At 43.9% G+C, this 19,537-nt stretch overlaps 1 protein-coding gene across 2 annotated transcripts in view; it reads right to left on the bottom strand.

Moving 5' to 3' along the window:
* LOC118507141 overlaps nt 1-19,537 on the bottom strand; it is a 55,661-nt gene that overhangs the window by 25,682 nt on the left and 10,442 nt on the right. Inside the window, exon 2 of one of the 2 annotated variants that reach the window (XM_036045176.1) lies at nt 17,807-18,140. In XM_036045176.1, coding sequence (XP_035901069.1) covers nt 17,807-17,867 — 61 coding nt within the window. In that variant the 5' untranslated portion in view covers nt 17,868-18,140. The remainder of the gene's footprint in view (nt 1-17,806; nt 18,141-19,537) is intronic. The other variant, XM_036045175.1, reaches the window with a different exon arrangement.

Genomic DNA, 19,537 nt, shown 5'->3' with positions numbered 1-19,537 from the left:
CGGATGTGCCAAAAACGTCGAAACGGAACGCATTTGCAATAAGCGATAGCGACCCATGCCATCGCACCCATTTACCCTTGGGGGCATCCATTGACTCATCTAGCTGGCAACGTTGGCTTACGCTGTTTTACGCTGTAGCTTGCGTACGGGAATGAAACTTTCCTCACTCAGAACCCCGTCCGATGTGCGCAAAGATGATGGAAAAGGAAGAAAAATAGACTGCTTTGAAATGCAAATTGCAGCATTGCCCCGAAATAGATTGTATTTTGTGTGTTGCGGTGATGATGGTTGGTGATGGCGTTTTTCGTTGGGAGGGACACAGGCAGGACACATTTTCCGTCCGTGGATAACCAGCATCAAGTAATTGCTAACGTACATCGCCATCGCCACAGGAGCAACGCTGCTTCCTTTGGGCGGTACGGTGTATGTATGGGCACAAAACTTTGACGACATCCGATCCGTATGTCGACTGACAGGGCTTTAAATAATGCTCCACGCCCTAACCCTGATCAGCACCAGCTGTCGAAGCTGTTTGAAGTTCTGGAAAACTAATTTGCTTCCATCCTGCTCACACAAGCGGCGTTGCAAGCAGGAAAAAAGGCAACGTTCACGCGAATTGTTCGATGTCAGCAGAACAAAAAAATCTGAAGCAAGGACCCGACACGACTCGCTCGCTCCTTTGGCGACGGATGACTATTTACTTATCGTTCCAGATTTTCTTGCACGGCGATGACAATCGACGCACCACCGAACAACAAACGGACCGCCATTCGTGTTTATTCCTCCAATCAATTCACCGTTTGATTGCGAAAAGGAAATAAACAGAGCAAACATCGTTCGTCGGTAGCATCTGTGGCTGACGATGGATGTTTTCCTCCTCTGTTTTGGCCTCTGGTCTGGCTGGGTGTATGTGGCTGCTTGGTGCTCTTTGTTGGTGTCCGTTTGTTTGTTTGCTGGTGCGTCCTTTCTGCTGGCTGTCACTTTTATTCCACTTTGCGCTGCTCGGAGAAGTTGATTCCCAAGGGTACTACTACACCCGATACCCCCGAACCCCGCCACGATCCACGATGATTGCTGCTGACGAAACACTTTGATTCGAGAGCGGTACACGAACGCGGGGCCGCTCGTTAATGTCGCAACGGAACTAACGAACCGTCTTACTTACTAGCTTTGCCAATCCGCACTACGCCGGGGTAGACACTAACAATGAGCACAATGAGCGACCGGCACCACCACGTTTCGAGGTTTTTGTTTGTCTAGATGTATGTGGGGCGTCAGATGTTTAGAGCTGCGATAGAGTGTTCATTTTATTTTTTCTGCTCCAACATCGTGATGGTTGGAGATGAACGATGGTTGATGCGGTGGACAGGTATTGTAAGAAACAGCGTGTCCTGATCGACTTGATTGTCACCGGGTAAGTTTTACGCTGATGTCTTTTGTGTTCCAGAAAGGTGGTCGAGAAAGCATTCTTTTGGGCGAGAAGGTGCGAGAAGATCGTTAAATTGATTAGAATGGTTTGATTTTCCAATTCCGAGGTTATTAACTGTACTGGTAAGTTGTTTTGATTTAATAGAAATGGTTCATGGGAGTAGGGCAATCAGTGAAGCTAGAATTTATCTTAATCATTTTAATCATCACAATATTCGAATTTCCTTCTAACTGCTAATGAAGATTTCTAGGAGATTGAATGAACGTGAGTGGAGAGAAATCAACCGGGCGTTCTAAACGCCCACTTACAGCAGAGTTTAGTGAGACAGCACAGTATGCTGTCAGTGCTGTCAGTGGTATTGCGTCGAGAACAGATGGTAGCACAGCAGTCCTGGAGCTTACGAACTTAGGTGAGATCAGGTACTCTTATATTTGTCTTGCATTTATTTCAAAATAAGCCACTCCTGTTTAACGAAACGGGTCTATCAAACATGACTCAAAGTTTTAAGTAGGTAGAAAATCAACCAATAATCAATGCATAATTGTCTTTCGAATAATTTGAACTCATTGCAAGGATAATGAGAAAGGATAGAAATACTTCGTAGAAGTTAATTTAAGCTTCAATTAACAGGATTTGTTCTCGATCGTGTAGTATAAGAAATTAAATACGACTTGTCCTTTCAAAGCTCTAGTATTTGTCCTACAATAACACCAAGTTATTCTATTCTACGCCTTATTTTGCTGAACACAACATTCTTTGTTTTACAAAACATACGAACAGGTTGCCGAAGCTAATCTTACAATCCGATAAGATGCCCTATGGCAGTGACGGCAACCGACCGACGGGACAGCCTGTTTCCGATTAACTAATCCTCCATCGATTCGTCACGGCTGACGGACCCTTCCGTCAAATTGGTTCCGAATTAAATCATGCTACTTCAGAAAATCCTTCCCGATGATGGCCTGTGGCAAAAATGGGTCCCGTTTTCCATTTCGTTTCCACGCTCGCATCGGAAGATTCGTCGGATTGGGGTACCGAGAACCACTCGCCATCGTTGTCGGTTGGTTGAGATTGTGGAAGCCGGCCAACCATGCCACCGAAGCGAGAACTGTAACAACTGTCAAGTGGTAAACCAACAAAAACCGTCCCCTAGCGTGTACCGGCAATCGAACGACGACGACGACGACGGCGGGCCTGTGCCGAGAACAATCATTTGACACTCATTAACCCACCGAGATAGAATCCGGTGTACGGAAACGCTACCCAAGCCAGGACCCGGGGCCGCTTCTGAAGCACTCATATACATTCTAAATCAAACCACATGAGCTCATTTGCTGCCGACGCTACCACCGTCGCCGCCGGCACTGTGGATTGAAATTCAATCCATTTTCGAGTGCCGAGAGAGTCGAGGAATTAGGCAGCCGAAGCCTTCTGTAGCAGGCTGGAGAAGCTGAAATCGATTCCCGATGGAATTGAATGCCGACCGGACTCCATCGGGGCGATGGTATGAGCCCGATGGAGTTGAATGTCGCATTTAAGCTTCCGGGGGCTTTCCGGATTGTTGATCCGACATCAGGTGCAGCTCAGGTGGAGGTATGAAACAAGCGTGAGCGGATTGCTCGTAGGAAACAATCACAGGAACTTATAAATTAATTCTGATGTATGAACTCTCGATGGTGAAATTTCAGTGGAATTACGGAAACATTAGCATACTGTACAGGGTGTGTTGAGCGTGATGGGTATGTTTACCACTGATCTAAAGCGCCATTAAACATCCCCCTTACTTTTCCATCTTTAGTGTATTGCGACTTAACGGACAATTTAAGGCTTCCTACGCAAGAAATCCCTTTCCGTCTCGTGCACTAATCTCGCCCGTAAAATCAATCATCCAAATGTGCTAATCCACGTTTGCGTATAAGCTCAATAACGCTCCATCCCAGACGGCTCGAAAGAAAAACAGAAACTTTGCTCACCGATCCCTATCCCCGTACTGTCCCAACTGACCTGAATTCTAGCGTTCGAACCGTTCCCTGCGGAGCCCGAGTCTTCGGAGATTTCACCGTCGATGGGGGACGGACATCCGCCTGTCCCAGTGGGCGTGCCGAGGACGCGTGCTGGTGGGATTTCGATTTAGTCATCAAATATCCTCCAGGTATTTGTTTAAATCCTTTTTCCCTTCCCGGGCTAGGCAAGCATCCGGACCGGCCAGGACCTTGGGCAACTTGCGTTTAGACAATGGGATCCCAGACGCTGTGTGTGGGCCGTCCATTTGTATCGTCCTCGGTATCTGTGCCGCTTATCGGGGGAAGTCTTTAGCCGGAGGTTTTTGCGAAGATTGAATCCCCGTGCTCCGTACCGTATCGCATCTTTCCGTTGTGTGGAGATGTTTAAACACTTCGGAACATTGGATTGGATGTAGACAGAGAGAGGTGCTTAGTGCGGGGTCATATTTTTCATAAATACTAAATGCGAACGAACATCACGCTGCCTAGCTGCAGGTACGTTGCCCAAGCATTATCAGCCAATTCTAAACCGGACCGGACGCAATCGCTCGCCAAGCTCAATGATCACCGTGCGGTAGGGACTGTAATTATTCCATCTCAAAACATGGGCCCCAGGGCGGTGGATTCTTCTATCTATAGCGCTGTTCCGGCCATGGCGATGGAATGGGGAATGGGAAGAGATGGAGAGAGACCGACCGACCGACCGACACGTAATCAGAATCGAAGGCTTTGAAGACGGAAGCCGTCGGATTGCCCTCGGGGCAACCGAAGTTCATTCATCTGGGCGCACGGGAGGCGGAGGGATCTCGTCTCGTCTTCGGAAGCTTATTTGAGTGGGCTATATTTTGGAGCCGGAAGAGATAGGAGACTTCAGCGCGTTTTCAGGATAACAGTGGCTCATGATGATGATAATGATCTATCCGATTTCCTGGGAATAGAGATTTCAGTTGTTTCTAATTTATTCTTCAATATTCAGGAAAAAAAAGGTCGAGAAAGCATTGAAGGTGACAAAAATTGGTCCTTCCTTCTTGCTTGGTCTAAAACACATGTCCTCACAATGGTAACACTCCAGCATTCTTTCAACACGAATAAAACGTGTCGGATGCTGTAGCCGACACAAACGTGCTGTGGAAATGTTTCGCGGATTATGGGGGCCTGTTGATAAACGCTTTCCACGCATTGTTTATCTATAGCTTCCGCCCACTTTGATCTGGTGCTTTTTTTTCAAAATGGGGATCGCTTGTTTTGCCAGACGCTTTTGCCACGCCAGCTGATACAGAGCAGCGTGTTTTTGCCAGTTATGAGCGTGGAATCCTAGAATCATCGATTAGGCTTGCCTCGCTGTGGTTCCCCTAGCTGAAGATGTGGACTCTATCTGTGTTTGTTTCACAAGAAGATGCGAAAATATGACAAGCGATACATTAAACGCTGGTGGACTTAGTTGCCTGGCAAAAGTCTGAGGGTGTTTTTATCGCAGTGCCGTATACTTCGAGGCACATTTTGTTTGGTGGAGAAGGCATTAAGGACGATCGGAAAATGACTCACAGGTTTTTGTCTTCTGCTCTGCACTAAACACGAAAGAAACGGAACAAACGATAGCAGATACGATTCTCTCTGATGCAGTATCGTTACTGCTCTGGTCTGGTTTTATTTCTCCAAGCAGAAGAAAAGTAGCGAGTCCTTGCCTAACGATATCTGTTCCGTCCCGGGGCGCAATGAATTTCTTTTGCGCTTGTCTTTTGACAGACCCTCGCGTGGAAGCCCCGCACAGTTCGGAAATGTTTTAGGCCGCTTTTTCATTCTATTATCCTTGCCGACACTTTGCCTCGGTCGATGCCGCAGACTGCCTTGGGCTGGGCTTGCAACTCCAATAAACACGGAGCGTTGTTTAGTAGAATGTCACCAGCCCGTGGTGTCTTCTTCTTGTGCACGAGGCATTCATTCCCATTTGGAGTTGGCCCGCCCCAGCAAAGCACCCCGGCAATGTGGCCCCAAGCATAATAAAAGCAGACCAAGTGCGTACGACGAGGACGCTGTTTTTTGGATAAATGAAGCGATTTGAATTTATTCATTTTTAGATTATGCTTCCCCCACGCGCTTGATGTCGCTGGCTGGGGCGATGGGTCTCCACACACAGTGAGAGGGAGAGAGCGTCTTATCGATCGCCATCATGATACGGAACGGAAGGACGTACGGTGCCTGCAAGTGCCTGATGGAATGTTATTGCTTCCTTTGTTTCCATTCTTTGTCCCGGTGACTTTGTTTTCCATGGGGGTGGCGCGTCGGAGATGAAAATTTATTTCACTCCACGTAGACTTCGGCTTCCTCCACCGGAGCATACATGCTGCTGGATACTGCTTTCGGATAGATGATTGCAATCGATAGCGTAAGAAGGCCAAGGCATCGTTGGGTTTCCTTTTCGGCTCGATTTTGCCCTTTAAATCGGAAGGCACGCAGACACACACACACACACACTCAAAGTGCACAGCTTTCAACGCCTTAAATGGGTGCGGGTTGGGCGTTTTTTTTTTTTGTTTATTAGATTATTCCGGAATGAAATATGAAAATGCTTTCGAAAATGAAAACGTTCAATGCAAAAGGTTTTTTCTTACTCCATTTGGTGCAATAAATTGAGCTTACTGGTGGCTTATTTGATTTTCACCCTCGAAAAGGTATGGGAAAGTGTCATTACTTTGGAGCAGGGGTAGTCCTACAGTTAAGGATTGATAAGTCTTTGGAGCTATTTAGTTGAAAAAATATTAAAAAATTGTTCAGAGAGTTGCCCATACCACCATCACCTTATACCAATATGGCAGCACCGTCTCTTGCATTTTTCAGGAAGACCACCAAGAGGACCTGTGAAGAGATCCCGAGATATCAAGGACAAACGCGTATAAGTTGGTGTTGAATCACTATGAAATCTTGTAGATAAATTATTTCATCTAAAATGGCTGTATGGTCTGGATACTTCAAACCAACTGGAAATATGTCTCAAAAAGTCGTCTTGGTGATGATTTATGGCCGAAGCTTCTGCTGGGAATTGTTTGTAGCAAGAATTCCAAAGCAATTCAAACCATCCTCAAAGGAATTAAAATGAAGAAGACCATATTGAATCTTGACACATGGCTTATTAGAATGATGTCAAATGTCTTTTCGCTAATGAAATAAGAATTCTCCCTTAAAATTCTCAGGGAAGGCTCATGCTATTATTAAACTAAGCAAATGTCGGATCTGGTGAGTATCGGCAGAGACGAATCTTCCTGAAAGCGGACATAACAATCTTGGCTGGTTCGGGAATAGATCCTTCGATCAACACGACTTGAGCAGGCCTGTCTGTCATAATAATTCTGATAATTTCCAGTACAGGGCTTCGACGAATAGAATATTGAAATAAGAGAGACGTTATATGGACGTCTATCTGCCTCGCATCGGTGTAGAATCTACATTAAGCAATGATCTAATTTAATCACATGTAAACATATTGCCCAAGAACAAACATATCCGACAGTTCCTCAATTACTAATATCAAGAGAAGCATCAGTGAAAGGCATCAGTAGTGCTAATATTGTCTTACATTTGCGTATCAACTAGCTCGCGAAGCTTCCACGTTAGTCAGCGGTGCTTCCACGTCAATTACGTTCGTTACGTACCATAATCGTTCCTCAAACACGCTGATACGCCCCATCGTCAATCGGTTTCCAGTACCGGGTCTTCGTTACCCATTTGGCCTTGGCCGTCAAGAAGCTAGCGTGCAGGTTGCATCTAGTGCTACACGCCAACTAACGAGTCTACACGACCCAAACGGGAAACGATGGGCGCAATATCTTTGAGTCGAGTGATGAAGGAATTTTTAAATTTTCCCTCCACTGAAGGAACGCTGTGCAAGGACACCACTGGGTGGGTGGGGAACGGCCGACAAGTACGAACGATGGAACCACTTTCTTCGGCCATCTACAGGATGGTCGTAAAAGAAAGAAAAAAAAACGAAGCGGAAGAAATGGGTCGAAACGCGATAGCGCAAACATTAAGCCACTAGTGCGAGTGGCTCCCGAGCGAGTGTAGTACACCCTGTCAGGGCGCAAACGAGCACGCTCACATTCATACTAATGACGCCATAAATCAACCTGCGTCTGGTTGAGGATGTAATTTAGATAACTCCCGGGCTTGTCCTTTTTTTCGTGCTGCTCCCTTCCTTGCTGTGTGTCTGCGTGAGTTTGTCATACACTTACTCAAAGGTTTCTGGTCACGGGGGTACTACTGCTCCAGTTAGTAGGTTTTTGGAGGAGGGAAATAAGAAGGAAAAAGGGCCATGCTTAAGGTATTTTGTTTGTGCAAGTGTTTGTTTGTGTGGTTTTCGGTTGCAAATCAGGAGCAGTATTCGCACGGAAAAAACGTAAAGCCAAGTGGGAGGGAAAAACACGTGAAGCAAATATTCGTGAGCAGAAGGATCTGTCATAGAATGAAAAATTTGCCAGATAACCGCTTAGGTTCATTGTATGGGCGTCGTTTTTACTGCTCTTTCAAAGCATGCCAGAGTTTGAGAATTTTTAATGTGCGCCCAATTATTGGATGTTTGAGGTTGCTTGTTGTGTGAAGAAAATTCCCTAAGAAATATTAAACTAAGGGACATTGAAGGTGTCACTGAGTTGAATTGTGCTAAATTCATTCCACGATCATATTAGTAACAGAAGTTAAACATAGAAACTCATCCGTAGTTTATTACCTTGTCAATCTGATTTAAGTTTTAGATTGTGTCTGCTATAATCCTTTTTTTAATTTTTATATTTAATTTATGCTTTTCTGGAATTTCGTTAAAAGCTTCTATTATTTTTTGTTCTTATCTAATGTTAATACCTATAAAATATTAGTACCAAATTCGTCTCCTTCATCTCTTATCACACATGTTCATTTGATGAGTTCATTTTTAGTTCATTATCTTGCTCTTCAGCCATTAAGGTTCAGAAGATTATGCTCTTTTATAATAAATTGCCTTGCTTAGAATATTTAAAAACAAAATTCTTATTTAATTAGTGTAATAAATCCTTCGTGAGCATAAAATCGTGTTTATTGGAAACAATCATAAATCAAGTGTTAATATTTCGCTTTTACTTGTAATATATTAAGCGAACCCCTTTTCTATAAAACTCTCTCCATTTAGACCATTTTGCCTTGTACTTAATTATTTTATTGTTTGATTTTATGTTTCCTGAACAGCATAAATCATTTCCCTTCTTTATCATGAATAGATTAGAGCGCATTCAAATGAATCATGCTCAGAAAAAAGACGAATTATATTTACATCGTCACCAAACAATCGTAATCGATAACGAGATCGTTCGCGCTGCACCGTTAAAAGGGTGGCTAACCGGTTGCAGAATTTAAACTATGACATTATCAAATTATTGTACTCCAAGTACTCTTCACGTCCGATGCCATAAATAACGCAACCCCATGCTGAGCTCGCAAGAGAGCAGTAGCAAGGGTTTTGATGGGCGAACCGTAATCCCTGAGCACAAATCCTGTACCGCTTTAATTTGAAATTGAACGAACACGCATTAACAAATGCTTTTGCGTAAAGTGAGCCGAAAACGGGGATTTACATGATCCGGAAGACCCCTGTTCCCGTTCATCCCCTAGCGTTGATGCTTGTGTTCAGGGCCCGGCAGGACCAGGATTAGCGGAGGGTCTTTCGAGCAAGTTTCGAGCGTTAAATGGGTGTCAGGCTGAACTACATTTTGATCCTTCTTTTTAACGTTTGTTTAATACGAGTTCTGGGAAAGGTGGCATTTTTTTGTGTTTAATGCTTTCCAGTAGATTTAATTGATAGCGAGCACGATAAATGTGCCTAAGCAAACGGCAAGCTATAATCGTTCATCTTGCAGGCTTAGTGGTTTTTCTCCCCTTTCGAACCAATGACATCTAGATGGGACGACGACTTTCACAATCGTTTCCGTGAAGAACGCGTTTTTCTATTCTTTTCCTTTTGCGATGCATTTTGTGATGCACCACGGGGACACTTTCGGTGGAACAAAAAAAAAAACCCGAGAAAAGCGAAGGGTGACACGCACAATTGAACAGCCGGGTATTCGCTTGCAACCCCGGGTCGGTACAATGTCCTGCGGCTTAATTGTATTCACCCTACTTCACTGTGTCACAAGAAATTTCGACATTCGGCGAGTAGCATGGGCAGAGCCGGATGAGAACGAATCGGGGGAACGCAACGAAACGCATTATTATTGCCAAACGTCATCACCACCGTCATCATCATTGTCAGGCGCCCGAGCAACGGGCCCTGCATACCACTGCCGAATTGTAACATGTTTGACAACAATGGGTAAATATGTGTCAAAACATTAGGCACCATCAGCATACCTTTATGTATGCAGTCGGGCGTTTTCAGTCGGGGGTTTGAAGAAACGGTGTGCTGTGCCAGGGGTGGAAAAGTTCGGGAACGGAAGTCACGCGGTTTTAGACCATCGATTGACGCTACCTGCTGATTTGTGATGGCGATTCCAATTCGCATGAATGGTGTCTAAATTTGTGTGAAATATTAAGGGTAGAGATTTTGCTGATCAAAGCTTAATTTTGCGTTTAAAATAAATCAATTTAAATCATTTTCTCAAATATTTATTAAAGCTTATAGTTCGAGTAATATTTATTCTTATCGATATTCTACCAAAAAAAATTTAATTTGTATACCCCGAACCGTTCTCTTCTATCTATTTGTTCTGTTCCTTGACCTATCGTTCTCTTGATGTTGGATGAATTTTTAATTTATTTATCAGCTTTTATAGAATAGCTCTAAAGAATTTTATTTTTATTTCGTCTGATGTTTGAAATCTTATATTAAATTTGTTTATGTACTAGTTCTAGTAGTTTCTTTCAGTTGTAATTTTAATCTGAAAATAAATTGCTCCATAATTAATCTTTTTGAGCCACTTGCACCCTTTCACAATAATTGACAGTCACCGGAATCACAGTCCAATATAAATCCTCGTTATCGCCATCGCCATGGCAGATCATTTCATGCCGCCGTCACAGTCGCGTGCCATGTTTGTTTGCGTTAGGGATAATCATAAATCAGCGTATCATTAAACAACACCGACACGAAGATCGAGGATAAAGTGATCTCTGCTTACCTTCACACCACCAACACTTGTGCTACTTTTCTCACACGATTTGCTGATGCTGCCGCCGGGCCCTGTTGTACTTGACGGAAGTGAGACCACCAATGTCAATACTTTTTAGCCATCATCAAGCGCCGTTTGACGTTTTGCTCGACGAACGTCGAAGCCGTATGAAGGATTATCCCAGCGCCCGTAAAGGGTCGCCCACCACCATCGCCCGCTTCGGTGGTCTATTCAAATTATTCCGAGGCAAAACCGGGAAGATTTGGGCGCAAAAAAACCCTGCTGGCAGAAAGGACGACGACGCGAACGATGCTCCGAAGACGGACGGACGGCCCGAAGTAAAACATACCGTGACTAACCCTCGTCACATTTCATTAAGTACCGACACGTGTTGGTTGGTCGGTTTTGGTTGGAAGGTTGGCGTGGCGCCGGGAAAACTAATCGTGTCCTGAATATTTATTGCCCGTTTTTCTTCTCCCGAGGTTGAGCGAAGCGGGCGGAGTTCCACCCGTAAGGAACCTTCGCCAAACGCGCGTCCAAAAATTAAGCTCCCGTAGCGTCGCACGGCCCCGAGGGGTTTTTCGCCGTTCGCCGATTGTTATGATGCGTTTGAACGCTGTTGAAGTTTATTAAACAGAGACTGGAAGAGTGTGTGAGAGAGAGAGAGAGGGAGAGAAAAAGTTGGTGAATCCTTCGTGCACGGTCCTCACCGAAAACCGCACAAATTTATCCCGTTAACCGTTTGCCATCCCCATCACGAACGTTCGACGGATGGCGAAAGACACATTTTTCATCATGTGGGAAAAATGCCGGGAAAATGTCGGCTCGCACAAACCGAACGGATGGAAAACCAATTTCGGTCCGTGTGGCAAGAGATCAGTGTGTGCGTGTGTGTGTCCCGGGTGTTTCCCTTCGGTCGGGCGTAAGGCCAAATGTCGGTTGCACCAGTTGTGGTGGCTGACACCCGTGTGTGTAAGCCCGTATCGAATTGTAAGTAGTTTATTGGTGCTTTGGTGCTGGCCGTGTTTCGTGCAAGCATTAAACAACTGTCGACATTTTCAAGTGGGAATTTTTGACATCCGGACGAGTGTCGTGTGATTTTTTATTTAGCTGGAACGGGTGTCATTGCAACTTTATCTTTTTGAGAAGAGTTTTCCCTGTTTGCGCCGTTTGTTAGGCAATCCGCATTACATCTGCCTGAGGGTGAACGTTAGTACCATTGTAATGGTGAAACGAGACAATTTAACGAGACAAAACAATATCGTTATTGTTTAATCCCTAATTAGAAATTTCTAATAATAAAAGGAAGAAAAAATAGAAATAGAAAGTAAATGAATTTGAATGCTTCACTACTGAAACGTAATATTTAAAAAAACATGTACCGCGGATTGCCTAGCTTTCGGCGCAAATCTCATCCCTCACAACGGAAACGCCGCTACAAACACGTTTTCTTCTACCATCCACCGGAAGCTTGTGTTTTGTATCTAGCCCACACAAAAACAGAGCGAATTATTAAGCGTTCGCTTCCGGTGCCTTTAATGTGGTTCTAGATCGCGCTCGCGTTTGTGTGCCGGTGTATCTTGATACGGAATCCCATTCATGAAAGCGCACACGTGACCCACACGAAACAATACTTTCTTTACTGGCGGCAGGCACAACCCAGCGAAAAAAAACGGGCTGTAATTTATCGTGCATAACAAAAAGGAACACGTGGGCCAGAAAATGCAAGAGAAAAACAAAAACGAAACGCTGGACTAAAATGGGAAAAAATGAGCGCATAACGGAGATTTATGTTGGAGTCTTTGCGGACTGTTGGTTTGTAGCTCTTTGTTTTCTCTGATCTCTATCGTTCTCTCTCTCTCTCTCTCACTCTCGCTCTCGCTCCCCCCAGCACACACACACACATCCCTGTGAGCCCTTTTCTTCCCGGTGGTCCTCCTTCGGAAGGTTTTTATTGTTTGGCGCTTCTTTCTTCCCCCCCTCGGGCGGGTTTGATTTCCGGCAAAATAAACCGTGAAGCGCATTGCTGCTACCGCTCGCTCCGGTAGCGTTCCATCATCATCAGGGATAATCTATTCGCCGACTCGTCCCGTAATTCGTCATTTTCGTCGTTGGCCCCGGAGGCACGTTGGTTGGTTGGTTAGTTCGGGCCGAGAAGGGGGGAGAAATCTTTGCCGTCGCTTTTATCGACGCAATAAAACGGGACCGTCCGAGACCTGGCGGGCACGGAAAATGATACACCGTGGCTACGTTATGCAGTTGAGTACTTCAAACAGAGATTCGTTGTTTTTCGTGTGACTTTTTTGCCTGCTTCTTTTAGCCCTAAGTAGATATTATTCATGGTTAGTAATAGCATGCTCTCACGCTCGCATTAATAATAATAATTTTGATACAGATTTATGTAACTTTATATTGCATTCACACTTCCTTTAAGCACTTGTGCGCTTCCGGCTGAGACAAAACTTTCCCAAAATAGAATCAACAAATTTTTAATAAGCTCAGAAGTATCTTCTTTTCAAACACCAGGCCGCTAAAGTTAATGATGCTTGAGACTTGGGCCGGCTTTTTTTTTCTTCTTTTTCCCACCAATTGTCACCACATCCTCCAGCAGCATCATCACACCCACGGGTTAATTAATATGAATTTCTTCGCCTAACGCTACGTACTCGTCGTCGTCAGCTGGGTAATGGGTTTAAGAGCTTTTCCGAGCCCTGTTTCTGACCTCACGTGTTTTCCGAGCACTCGCCCCTCTACGTGGGCGAAAGAGGCCTCATTTTCTTGCCGAGCCACTTGTTACAAAGTACATTACAACATCGTAACGAGTGTGTGAGTGAATAAATCTAACGCCAAACCAGGCGTCACAGGACGAACGTCGTGTGTGTGAGTGAACGTGTCTACCGTCTGAATCCACCTGTGTACAATGTATCTGCTACGGTGAACTTTACTTCAAGTTGAGGTTTTCGGAATGAAAACCACAATCGTCAAACGGAGGGTGCTCAGAAGGTGCTTGAACCACAAAGCAGCGCGACGAAAAAAAAAAAATAGCCCGGGAATTGAAGTGTTAGACAAAGGGAGCTTAAACTGGGTAGGTGAATTTCTACTGATGTTAGAATACGATATTTTAGACTTATTTTGATGTATATTAAATATAAAAAGTGAAGGAAAAATGGCACTACAACCTCGAAAGGTCTCTGCCTACCACGAAAAGTCTGTGATCCGGATGGGACGTAACTCTCGGTACTGCCGTGCTGACAGACTGATGACTCTCAAAAACTTAGTGTAAAGAAATAAAGTCCTCAATCCATCCTTGAAATAAAAATACATGATCTCTTCAGTCAATGGAACTAAAGCATTGTCCAGAAGACCTCCAAAGTTCTCTTAGTTCAACCGATAAGACCTCGATGCCACGTGAAAATGTATCCTTCTACGAATAAAACCTGCACCAACCAATCTGAAGTTGATGTTGGTTATACTTATATCCTATCTTTAATTTAAATCAAGCTAACTACCATCAAATCGCACAGATAGCATTTCGAATTATTATAAGGAGAATAGAAATGCTTCTGGCTCTTCGAGGGATTCGTTTGATAATAAACTGAACTATCTTGATTTGGCGAATAATCTGGCGTACGAGGAGAATTATAAATTCCAACACATCAAAGTTATAACCGTTTCTCATGAGAAAAAAAGGTCTGGCAATTTTCGAACTTTACCAGAAAATACCTTTCACTCGGGATGGGATTACCCTACGTAACAGGATCTACAAATTGTATCACATAAACGACTTGGTTTACCAGGAATTTGTATGTTCCTTACTATTTTTAGTTAAATTGCCCCTTTAGCAGTCATTTAGGAGTTTCTCGTCTTATTAGCAGTTTCTGAATCACTTCTTTGCCTATTTGCTGTAGTTTAGTTATTGCTCTTTATGGTCGAAGATACTAATTAAATGGCCGACAGAAATTTCCACCGCTTGATACAACACTGTTTATTATTCTGTGCACTTAATCCCTCGTATTTATAACGAAGTTGTCAGAGTGAAATTTTGGTAAATTCGTGTATTGAAATCACTATATTCAGAATTCGCTAAATTGTGCCTGCAATGTGTTCAAAGAGGGACAGACATTGGATACCCACAAGAAACAAAAAGCGTCCTACTTACTGCTCCATTCTTCCAAATATAATCCTCCGAGCACAGAGGAACAAACTAATTTGTAATCTGTCTCGTGTTCGTTGGTAATCTCTAGCTAGCAGAATGCAAAACAAAAAATACAAACCCCAAACCCCTGCCACCCCTTGTTTCTCCAAATCCTAACCACAACATGACCGGAACATGCAACTAACATTATCAGTTCAATTAATCAGGCCTAATGAAAAGAGTTTCCCCGTTCCCCATGAGGTTTGTGGGCAAAAGCACGAGGAGGCCGGACTTCCATTGGAAAAAACGGAACCACTGTCTCTCTCAGCTGCTGTTTTTTTCTTTCGGTTTGCTGTTTCAAAATCCAATGATCTGTGTCGTGCAGTAGTTTGGCCGGGCACACCGGACCAGCTCTTTCCGGTGCATGTTCCCTGTTGCAAACATCAATTACGCGTGTAAAGCACGTGATCGACCAGTCTCCTGAAGCGCTCGAACCGTCTGGTGTGTCTGGTGCTGGTCGGCAATCGAAAAAAGAGATTGAACGGGGGCTGTTGTACGATTCTGCTGGAGGAACGCTTTAGTGACGCGTAACGAATGCAGCATACATACGCTGTGTTCGATGGGCACATTCCAACATGCCACCGCGCACACCTCGTGCTTCGGCCACACGGGTTTTGCGTCACAAGCAGGAGATACATGCGAACTACACACTATCAGGAATCGGTCGTTCGCTATTCCCCGCATGGTAAACATCAGAAGGATCTCTCGTGGGATGAATGTGGACTACTGGCGCAGGAGGATAAAATTATTTCCAATAACAGTCTCGCTTTCGAAATGGAGCTTCAATGTATCGTTTTAAAGGAATGAAACAGATAGGTGGTAGGAATTCGTTGAACACTTTTTCATGTTATTGTACTTCTTAATTGGATGGTCTTTAAAAACGAACTCCGAGAAATTGAAGGAAAATCATCCTACAACTCTTGCTGTCCCTGACCTTTCAACTTCAATTTCCTTTATGAATCACGAAGATATAGAAGGGTTTTTTCCCCTCTATATTTCAACCTTTAAATCTCAAAGCTCCCACCGGCAATTCGCCCGATAACAAATCGATAACACCTTACGATACTCGGAACGATCGTCCGTATGCCTACATTCCCCAGCAGTAACAACACCTCAAACACCGAGCCCAAGATGTGCGATAGGAATTCGAAACACCGAAACAATCTAGCACCCGGCCTCGGCCCGGTGGGAGTTCTGGTACACCGAGAATGTATGCACATCATCATTATTTTCATCGTACGCCCCATCCAACCCTTTCGTGGTACATTCCCCGGAAAGCATCCCTATCGCTTTCCCGAGTGCTTGCATCGAAAACCGGTCGGATCGTATAGTCAAATTGTTGGTGCTCTACTCTCCGTCTGTCTGTCTAGCAGGCTGGTGGAGCACACAGCTCGAGTGTCTGTGTAAACGGTAGCCGTTCGCTTTCGCTCGGTGTTTTTCCCAACGTCTCCCTGTCCCCGGAGACTAGGCTTGGGGGGGGGGGGGGGGGGGGGAGGAAAGTTGCTTGTTGCGCTCCGTGCACTTGCCGTGCAAGGTACAAAAAAAAGGGAGCGAAACGCATCATACACGCCTGAATGATCGAATCAATTTGTGTTGTGCAAATTGTACGGCAATCTGATGCGAAAGTGCATTTGGTGGTTGGGTGGGTGCGGGGGAAACTCGGAAAAATGGAACACATCATTTTCTAAAGAGACGTTACAAAGGGGTGGAAGCTTCGACGGGGTAGTGTAATGCCACTATAATTACAGTCGTGGAACTGATTTATGAACGTTTTGGTGGCTAAATTTAACCTACAGGCAGTTTCTTGTGGCTTCTTTAATAAATGGCGTGTAGGTTTAGCATTTGAACGTAATTGTATTAATCTACTCCCATTTTTAAGTATCCTTGATCTGCCTTCGATGCCAATTCTGATGAATTGTTCTCAAGAAGAATTCTGCCAATTCTTGGAGAAAATCGATCATCCAGGTCAATCCCGATATAACCGAAATGAGACTTGACTGTCGAAGACCAGATCGGCTTTTAATACTTCAGTAATGATCTGACTTACGCTCAGAACATGCAAGTCAAGAGTCTGAACAGAGGCTCTGATATACCCTGACCAGTATTTGGCAGTCTATAAGGTGAGTGTTGGTCCCCAACGCTATCCATGCTTTAAAGTCCCACATAATTAACTAGACTAGTTAGATGGAGATCCCTTAAAACTATGAAGAAAATAAGGTCCTGATGACAGATAAATATGCTGGCAACTGTTGTCTCGTAGTTCGGATATAAGAAGTCTCTCTTCTTCATCAGAGCGAGCTCCTGATATTGATCCCTTGACAGCTCTTTACATTGAAAGTAAATGTACTTCACGCATTAAATAATTATTCAATTGCTCAACTAGCAACTTTATAAAGTAGAACAAATTGAAGTGAATATTTGAAGCCCCGGAGCTTCCAGATACAACAGCTACTAAAACATTCAAACCGTTTCCTTAAAACTCGCCTGATTTCATGTGATTATGAGGCGGACAGTAGCGCATTTGTTGTGCAAACATTCCATCTACTGCCAGCGCTGAGATGACCTACTTTAGGGGCGATGTTTTCTCCGAGAAAAACCCTTACCATCACTAGGTTGTTTCCCATTTCCAACGAGCAAACATTAATGGAAGAAGAAACGAGCGCGAAATGGATCGTGCTGATGGAATTAATTCATTATCAAAAGTGTGCTTTGGCTGTAAGTAGCAACGGGGGCATAAAGGCAAATGTTTGACCAAAGCTAACCTTTCGACCCGGTCGATGGTGAGCTAGGGAATTTGCTGGTAGAGTTCGTTCGGTGTTCATTATTACAACGAAATCTTAAACACACAATGCTGATATACTGGAAGACAGTGGCTGGAAGGCTTGAAAATTTTTATATTTGTCAATAATGAAATAGTAATAGTGATTCACGAAACACTCTTCCGAAAGAAAAAGTTGTAAGAAACCTTCGCTATAATGTAAATCATTGTGAAAAATATTTAAAATATGTAAAATGCAGCTTTAATCAAAGTAGAATGCCCAGTACTTACATTTTAAAAGAAGATACCAAAGAAACATAATCCAAACGCGTCGGTCGATCGTTGCTATCATGACGTCATGCTCTGCTTTATCCCGTGTGCTGGTATTCCATCGGGCACGAGTGTTTTCTTTTGCTGGCGTTTTTTCTTTCACTTTAACATTTTACATCCTTTTACACTGTAGCAAATTTGTTTTATAACTAACAAACAAGTATTCCTTTTCTTTTATACACTTTTTCCGATGCTTTTTTCCGAGTACGAGCACTCACACTTTTACAGACAAATAAACCTTTCACGCTGCAATGATTCACTTGAGTGTACTACAGAAAGCGAATGAAAAATGAAACTAAAATTTATAGAAATAAGTTATCAACAGGATAAAATTACACACAACTTTGAAAAACCAGCTTGAAAAGTTCTTGAAGAGAAAATTCCTCAAATTTAAAACAAAGATTAAGAACGGAGGAACACCGTCTAATGGCCATCGACAGCAATATCATTCCGGATTCTGTGAAAGATACCATAAGAGAGAGGAAAGAGATGTTAGATTGAATTAATTATAATTTTGTAGAAGAATTTAAGTAAGAAAAAACAGCGAAAAAGGGTTCGTATTTAAACATTTGAAATGTATTCCTCCTGCGAGTAACATTTTCCAAATCCACCCTTGAAAGCTCTCTTCCCCCAATTTTTTTCCCCCTAATGCAAGGAACAACTCCTTCCATTCCAACGTCATGAAGTGACTGTGAGTCATCTTCCTGTTCTGGTGAATTTTCGCCCCAAACACCCCAAACCACATCCACAACTCATCAGAAATGCAAATTTTCTGTTTCATCCATCGTAAAAAAAAAACCCGGCAAAATCGCTATTATTCAACGAACACAGGGCAACAACACAACAACAAAACGAACGCTCGACACTTACTGTGAATCCGGAGGCCCGAGAGCGCGTTTGCCGAAATTTCGGGCGCCTCCATAATTTAATGTATTCGGTAATTATGCCTTAAAGAACGAGCGAAACATAAATACAAGCGCTCGGCGGAAAAGCCCCAAACTTCGGCCCGACACGGCATTCAATCCCCGTCCAACCGGGTCTCGGGAGATGCGACCGATTTCAGGAAGCCAGCCACCACCCAACGGGAGCTGTGTGTGTGTGTGTGTGTAAACCGAAACAAAACCCCCGCTCAAACCGCCACAGGGAAAAGAGGAAAGCACTCGACCCAAATCTTAAAGCCTCATTATAATTTTCCGTTTTCGGTGTGCCGACAACACTCCGGCCCCGGCACCCGGTGCACCCGGTGAAAACTAATGGAAATAATTTAATTTTCTACATCATAGCCGGCGCGTGAACCGTCAACGGTACGACGGAGGGGCCTTTTGCTTTCAGCGCCGCGCCGACCAGGTTTTTGCCGGCCGGGAATGTTAATGGAAAACAGAGCTTGGAACAGGGGAAAAATAAAAAAAAATAAACCGAGACGAATGGTTGAATGAGGACACGATGCATGAACATCGACTGCCTGATCGAAAGCCATCAATGCTTGGGGTAGCTTTCATGGGGGTTTGCTTTATGAATTTTCAACCTTAAGGATCTTTAATCGAGTCAGGTCGATACGGTGGTGTCGTTGGCTTGAATCAGAAGCTATAAATAAACCCTCTTTGAATCAGCATCGTTATGGAAAATAATAGTCAAATAATTAAAGTTTTCCCAAATTTTTCCTCCAAATAAGTAGATATCATCTCTCGCTCT

Source organism: Anopheles stephensi, chromosome 2 (assembly GCF_013141755.1).
Source record: "Anopheles stephensi strain Indian chromosome 2, UCI_ANSTEP_V1.0, whole genome shotgun sequence".
Lineage (NCBI taxonomy): Eukaryota > Metazoa > Arthropoda > Insecta > Diptera > Culicidae > Anopheles > Anopheles stephensi.
This window is presented reverse-complemented; position numbering and strand designations above follow the sequence as displayed.